General features: G+C 30.9%; 1 protein-coding gene across 5 annotated transcripts; it reads left to right on the forward strand.

The window, feature by feature from the left end:
* The first annotated feature begins 1,992 nt into the window (after positions 1-1,992).
* LOC106754626 (E3 ubiquitin-protein ligase BOI) lies at positions 1,993-7,024 on the forward strand. Of its 5 annotated transcripts, XM_022778010.1 has the most exons (6): positions 1,994-2,185; positions 2,284-2,378; positions 3,120-3,360; positions 4,389-4,568; positions 5,466-5,824; positions 6,344-7,024. In XM_022778010.1, exons 4-6 carry the CDS (start codon positions 4,463-4,465, stop codon positions 6,890-6,892), a joined length of 1,014 nt encoding a protein of 337 aa, XP_022633731.1. In that variant the 5' UTR covers positions 1,994-2,185; positions 2,284-2,378; positions 3,120-3,360; positions 4,389-4,462; the 3' UTR covers positions 6,893-7,024. The 5 variants fall into 5 exon arrangements, with proteins under 5 accessions (XP_022633732.1, XP_014492152.1, XP_022633731.1 ...); XM_022778011.1 differs by lacking the exon at positions 2,284-2,378 and having other exon boundaries at positions 1,993-2,185; positions 4,424-4,568; XM_014636664.2 differs by lacking the exon at positions 2,284-2,378.
* The last annotated feature ends 299 nt before the right edge of the window (positions 7,025-7,323 follow it).

A 7,323-nucleotide genomic window follows, 5' to 3' on the forward strand; every position in this document is an offset into this window, starting at 1 on the left:
CTACCACCCACTTGCTCACATTTGTCATCTCCTTTGACTATATTTGTCCTAGAAGGATTGTCGTTTCTTACTTTACGCCATGTGGGTTTAAATTCATTGGGACGAGATTTAAGAAAATTATTTTCCTTTTTGTGACCAGATTTGTGTACGTACCTTGTGAGAGCAACAACAACTCCATACATGTCTAGAAGGGTGGACACGAGTTCTTGCCAACACCAGAAGTTCTGTCCAAAGTAAAATCCTTGACTTTTGACAATTCCGGAAGTGATTTTGTAAAGGGCGTCTGGGTTCCGGAAACAATAGTTTGGCTCTCCGAAGGCATGTTGTTGATGTCAGCCATAAGTCCTTAACATTGTTGTAAAAGGCTGACAAAACAGTATTTCCTGAGGCTTGTAGTTTCATTGTCCTTAAGGACTTATCCACAATGTATTGCGCAAGTCCCCCAAGATACAACATGAACTTTTCAGAATTTTGAAGGATTTGAGAACTGGCAAGAAACTCTAAACAGAGTATAAGAATAACCTAAAATAATTCTAGAAGAGAAAAAGAGGATGGAACTAAAAAGAGAGAAGAATGAGAAAGACTAGTTTTTGGTGTGTTTTAGAATAAGTAAACAATTATCTATTTATATAGTTAAGAAAGAATAAAATAAATAAAAAAAATTAAAAATCATAAATTATTAAAGTTAAAAATTAATTCACCTTTAAGAATTTGAATTTTGGCATAAATATTATTGTTTGTCTATTAAAAAATATGAACGTTGTAAATTAGTTACAAACCTTCATTCTTTTGCAATAATTACAATATATTATAACAATGGTCTCATCACTTTTTCAATCAGACGAGTATGAAAGAAGAACTTTTAAAAAAAAATAAAAAAACTTTAGAAAAATAATTTTTCAAAATATGATGCGTTTTAAAATAATAAAACTCATTCTTTACAAAATTATTAAATTAAAACTTTTTATTATTAAAATAATAATTTTTATTTTTAAATCACTAACATTTACGAAATACCATTTTTAAAATTTTTACATTTTATTATCATTAAAAAATAACATATACATGTGTACATAAAACATATGTACATAAAACATACGTACATAAAAATTATATAATTTTACATTAATTTAAAATTATATATTATGTATAAAATATGTGATCTTGAATTAGTGCAAAATTATTTTGTATCTTATTTGTTTAAATTAAAACTAATGGAAAATATATATTTTAAAATATATTAAAATATTCAATAATTTAATTATATTATTATTATTTAATTTTAGCAAAGATTAATATAAACAATTATAAGGACATAAACTTATTATTTAGCAATTAAATTAATAAAATATAATTTTCTATAGAAAAATTATAAATAATATACTATATAATAAAAGTAAAATTGATTTTCTGAAAACTAGAATAATAAAAATGTGTATAGTTTAAATGACTTGTTATATCAAGGTTAACCACCAAAACCAAACTTATAAAATACATATTTATTTTTTACCTTTATTTGAAAGTTGTTATCTTACTTTTAATAACTGTTTCAAAACAAAAATTTCATCATAAAACATCAATCCATATCATGTTACTTTTAAGTAAATAAATAAAAAACATAAGTAATAAATTAAAGATCTCTTTCATATTAATGACATAATAAAACAGTAAAAAAACATATAAATTGAATATTTTTTTACTGTATATTCATGAACACATCATAAAATTGTTAAATATAATTTTTTGAATATGAATATTGTAAATTAGTTTAAAATACCAACATAAAAATGTTTTCATGTCTTTCTGATAATAAATTATTTAATTCTAAATAAATAGCAAAAAACGTAATAAATAGTAAGGTAAAGATTTATGAATGTATGTTCGTAAATATATCATAAAAATGTAAATATACTTTATTGAATATAAATATTTTAATATTTTTTCAGACCATAAAAAATCCCACAAATTAATAATAGTTGTCTCCATTTCTTATGCAACACCCACTCCTTCCTATATTCTATTCATAACTCTCATCATTCATCCATCCACTTTCCGTAATCTTTCATTTTAGATCTCTTACCCTCTTCTTCTTCCTCTCTGTCACCCTTTTGTTCCATCCTTATTTTTGTGTCTGTATCATCCTGATCTTTTTTTTTTCTTTCTTGTAAAACGTTCCCATCTCAAGGTATGTTCTGGGTTTTTATTTGAATTGATCTACCATCTTTTGATGTCTCAAAGCTTTTGACTTTCTAGACTATAGTATCTGATTTGCTATGTCGATAGTCGGTTGCGTTGCAGCTTTCCATTTTCCCTCTTCTGACCAACACAAAGATGTTCTGAACCGAAGATAATAATCTGTTGTTGTCGTGTTCTGTTATGTATGTCAGGATTTAATCAGTTTTCCATTGATTTTTTTTAAGTTGTTATTGATCTGAGTGAAATGTTGTTGTGCTTTCATGTTTATAACCACTTAATAAATATGATGTTCGTCTAGGTTGTTTGGCTTATCTGCTGACTGGATATTCAGTTTTGATTACTCTTTTGTCTTGCCAATTCGTTTGATGCAATCAAATTCTAATGAATATCCTTCAGATTTATTTGACAAGTCCATGGTTTCCTTTGTTGAAACTGAAGCAAGGTCATTTTTTCTCTATTGTACAGAAAAAAATGGGAAGAAGAATATATATGCCTAGGGGATAATATATATTTTCTTTGCCGTTTTCCAAACTACTCAACTGATGATGTAGGAAAAATCTATTCATTATTATTATTTTTTTTTTGGGGAATTCATTATAACATTGTAGTACTTCTATCCTTTTTTTCTTATTATTATAATTTGGTTATATAACAATTGCTGGGCATTCAATCATTTTCTCAAATATGATTCTGCATAAGAATGGCTTCCCTAGGTGCTTTATGTGATTATTTAAGTGAATATTAGGTCTCAGTTCAGAGATATTGTTGTTGGAGGTCAGACACCTACTGTTGAACTGTTTTTATTTATGATTGATAGTGAATATGTCTTCCTTGAGTGATCCATGATTGGGGTTTCAACAAGTTTTAAGCTTCCTGTTGAGAGCTTAACATAACTGTTCTCCTTTATTCGAGCTTGGGTCTAGCTTATGAGACCATAGGTGGAGTGAAGATGGATGTGTGGCCACTGAAGGAAGGACAAGATAAGGAATGAATGATTACGAAGAGATATTAGCATAACTTATTGAGGAAAAGAAGATAGAAATTCGGTATGCGAAGAAGTCCACTCGAGGCATTGGTGAGGAGAGTAGATGACATGATTTCTAGCCCCATGAGCAGTAAAGAGAGATCAAAAAGGACATTGGACAAATTAAAAGGGATTTCATGGTGAATAACGTACTTGATAGTTTAGTTTTTAACTAAGCACCCATGATATTTTTTGATCCATGTATCCAGCCTCTATTAGTGGGACAAGGCTATTGCTATTGAAACTCAATTTACGATTTTGTTGAACTCTAAAACTTGTTATTGTTTGAAACTCAACATTTGCTTCCATGGAATGTATGCATTCTTACGAGAGTATGTATACTGAATGCATGAAAGTGAAGATATATAACCTTCATATTGCTCCTCAATATTTCACTAGGGGAGTGTTTAGCCTTTCCTCTTTTTTTAACTTATTAAAAGCAGAACTCTTTTAGTTGATGGTTTGGTCTTTACTTCGCTAAACAAACTAAATTTGTCAAGCTACTTTGAAACTGTGTTTGGCAAAGTTTCTGCTTCTAAGCAGAAGAAACACCAAAAAAAAGCTTGAGTAGTGTATGATTAGTTGTACTTATCTTCACTACAAATCAATTTACTTGGTATTACTGAACTTGCAAACAACTGCTTTGGAACTTTAGATTTTAATCTTAAGAAGTATATGATTAATTTTATGAGTTGCTTGTGTTCTAACTAATTTTTCCCTTTCTATTTGCAAAAGGATTTCACCTAGATATAACTGAAAGTCAATATTTATTTTATCATCAAATATTTTATTCTGCCACATTTGCACTAAATGCTGAACAATTAACTTTTGTTTCTACCCAAACATTAGTTTATAAATATATGCAACTAAAACTTGAGATGAAATTTGTCTATTTTAATGTTTTTGTTTGAACATGTAGATACATTTGTATATTGATTTTGTTCTTTTTCACTAAATTACCTGACAAGTAGAAGATAGAAAATATTTACCAAGTATCATCATATCAAAACCGACTTATAGTTATGCTTCATTAGACCATAAACTCTCCTACCGTTACAAGCCAAATAGCACAAAGTATTGAACTGATGTAGTTTTCGGTGTTGTTATATTTGATGTTAACTTTTATTCAAAGTTATTGCTGAGTTTTTCCTTTACCCTTTTCTTCTAGATAATCATCGGTAGCTTCATTAATATTCTTTCAAGGGTACATACTTGAGGTAGGCAAGCACATATCCGGCGATAATGTTTGGAGGCAACAATGGAAATCGCTTGCTTCCTGTTTTCTTGGATGAGACTCAATTTCGGCATCAAACTAATGCATCAAATCAGCTACAGTTGTTTGGAAACTGTAAGTTCTCTTTCCTTTTCTCATGTAACTAAACTTTTCCACTGAATCTTTTGAATGTGGTTGTTAAACAGGGTAGCTCCGTTTTAATGACCTTAACGTTTTTTATGAGTATATTTTTCTGGTTTAATAGTTTTACTCAATTTCTGCTTTCTTTCTTCTTGTACTTCAATAATTCAATCCTCTTGTTGCTGTTATTAATGGGCACGTTTATATCATATCCTTTCCTTTGTTTTACTGTGATAGATTGGGTTATGAACTTGTATTGGTTTTTGCTTTTATGTACGTTTTGTGTGTTTCAATTGCTTGCATGTCACACCTAATTTTGTCTGACATAATCAATGCTGACAATATGAGTACCTACTTATCCTGCATTCTTTCTCTTACGTTTTTGTTTTGAAGCACAAATGGTAATGGTCGTTGGCGTGAAACTTATTTTTCTGGGAATTAGGGGTACCTTTTCTTTGCTTGTATCTTGTACTGTGTTTGACCAGCAAGCTACTGATTGAGTATACTTGTCATTGCTAGCACTGAATTTCCCTTTCTGTGTTGTAAATTTATAAATTATTACATATTTGTTTCAATTTATCATTTAATGCAGTTCCTTAAACTGCCATGTAAATTATCTGTATGTCCTTTCATATCATTTAAATGCAGTTCCTTATCTTGTTCTGTGTTTGACCAGCGAGCTACTGGTCGAGTATACTTGTGATTGCAAGCACTGAAATTCCCTTTCTGTGTTGTAAATTTAGAAATTATTACATATTTGTTTCAATTTATCATTTAATGCAGTTCCTTAAACTACCATGTAAATTGTTTGTATGTTCTTTCATATCTTTAGTATTTTATCCGTAGTTTTTACCTTATCACTGAATGATAGTCAAGCAATATCTCTTGCAGTACAAGCCGGATGTAGTGTTGACCCAGTTAATTATTTCGGAAATGAGCATGTCAGCTCCATGATTCAGCCTAATAAACGCAGCAAGGAAATGGATGATATGTCAAAACAAAGACTTCAGATTTCCTTAAATTACAATGTCAATCAAAAGGATGCTGATCGATTAGCAAATATTCAAAATCCCAACCCTGTGTCAACAGGATTGAGACTTTCATATGACAATGATGAGCATAACTCATCTGTTACTTCTGCTAGTGGCAGCATGACTGCCACACCGTCTATCATACTGTCTCTTGGTGATAATATCAGAACTGAGCTTGATAGGCAGCAAGAAGAGTTGGATCATTATATCAAACTTCAGGTAATACATGAAGATACCTATTTGCCTTTTCATTTTATGTGATGTTTGTGGGCAGTACAAATGATTTACGTTCAAAATGTTTCTGTTGATCAGAAGGGTATGAAGGACTGGCATGTGGCTTAATTCAATAGGAAAAGAGGGGAAATAAGAACATTATTTCATCTTATGAGTAGATGCTTTACGTTTTCCTTTATCAATTTGCTCCTAGTGTGTTGTTTTTTCTACGAGTACACCACTAAATCTTTTTGGGTAGAAATTGCAGGCATGTTTGTCCAGTCATTGTAGTTGATTAGGAATAGCTCTTTTGAAGAACCATTACTTTTTGAACACTTCATCCGAAATGCTTAAATATTTGATTAAGGGTGATGAAGATATTGTGATGAAAATGTTTTGAATGATTGTTTCTTCTATTGCACAAAGATATATGAACTAGACGCTATACTTTAATGATGGAATTATCAGTTATTTAATTCTTAGTTCGTGGTCTTCTGAAATGCTATTCCAATTACTTTTTCACAGAAGGAACATTTGTCAAAGGGGGTGAGAGACATGAAGCAAAAACACATGACTGCTCTCCTTTCCTCCATTGAGAAAGGTATTAGTGCAAAGCTAAAGGAAAAAGATGTGGAGATAGAAAACATGAACCGGAAAAACAGGGAGCTGGCAGAAAGAATAAAGCAGGTGGCTATTGAAGCACAGAGCTGGCATTACAGAGCAAAGTATAATGAGTCAGTTGTGAATGCATTAAGGAACAACCTACAGCAGGCAATTTCACAAGGTGCTGAACAAGGGAAGGAAGGGTTTGGAGATAGTGAAGTTGATGATGATGCCTCGTATATAGATCCTAATAACTTCCTAAACATACAGGGTGCGCCTATAAACTCTACTCACAAGAGATACCAAGATGCAGAGAATCTGACTTGCAGAGCTTGCAAGGCAAAGGCAGTTTCTATGTTGTTGATGCCTTGTAGGCACCTGTGCTTGTGTAAGGATTGTGATGGATTTATCAATGTTTGTCCCGTTTGCCAATTGATAAAAACTGCAAGTGTTGAGGTGTATCTGTCTTAACTTACAAAGTGTAACTATTTAAGCAAGAACGGGATATAAGTCACTGTTTTCTTTGTGTGATTTATCTACCTAAAGTTCTTAATGTTCAACTCCAAGTAATTTATCTCTATAATAAAAATTGACTATGCCTAAGGATTATATGTTATCTTTCTCAGGGAACTTGACTTGATGAATGATTATTAATATGACATGTTTATATTACTATGGTTAATAACGGATAGTTTTGGGAATTTAATGATGCCTATAAAATTATGAAATGGAATTTGTATCTTAAGTGCCTATTTCTACTCCATATTCACAAAATAGGATTAGCTTTGTTTCTCAATTATTTTGATCAACCATCTCCAACCTATTTGTGTGATTGTTGACTATATTGCGGGTAAGCTCTTTCAACTTCGTTGTGATTGAAATGGTTGGATTTCACATTGTAT

This window comes from Vigna radiata, unplaced genomic scaffold, assembly GCF_000741045.1.
Source record: "Vigna radiata var. radiata cultivar VC1973A unplaced genomic scaffold, Vradiata_ver6 scaffold_320, whole genome shotgun sequence".
Classification (NCBI taxonomy): domain Eukaryota; kingdom Viridiplantae; phylum Streptophyta; class Magnoliopsida; order Fabales; family Fabaceae; genus Vigna; species Vigna radiata.

What these genes read in the sequence shown, in the direction of transcription:
- LOC106754626 (XM_022778011.1), top strand. Translation starts at nt 4,463, where the DNA reads ATGTTTGGAGGCAACAATGGAAATCGCTTGCTTCCTGTTTTCTTGGAT. An exon ending in GCTACAGTTGTTTGGAAACT is followed by an intron (nt 4,569 to 5,465) that starts GTAAGTTCTCTT and finishes TATCTCTTGCAG; the next exon opens with TACAAGCCGGATGTAGTGTT. An exon ending in ATCATTATATCAAACTTCAG is followed by an intron (nt 5,825 to 6,343) that starts GTAATACATGAA and finishes ACTTTTTCACAG; the next exon opens with AAGGAACATTTGTCAAAGGG.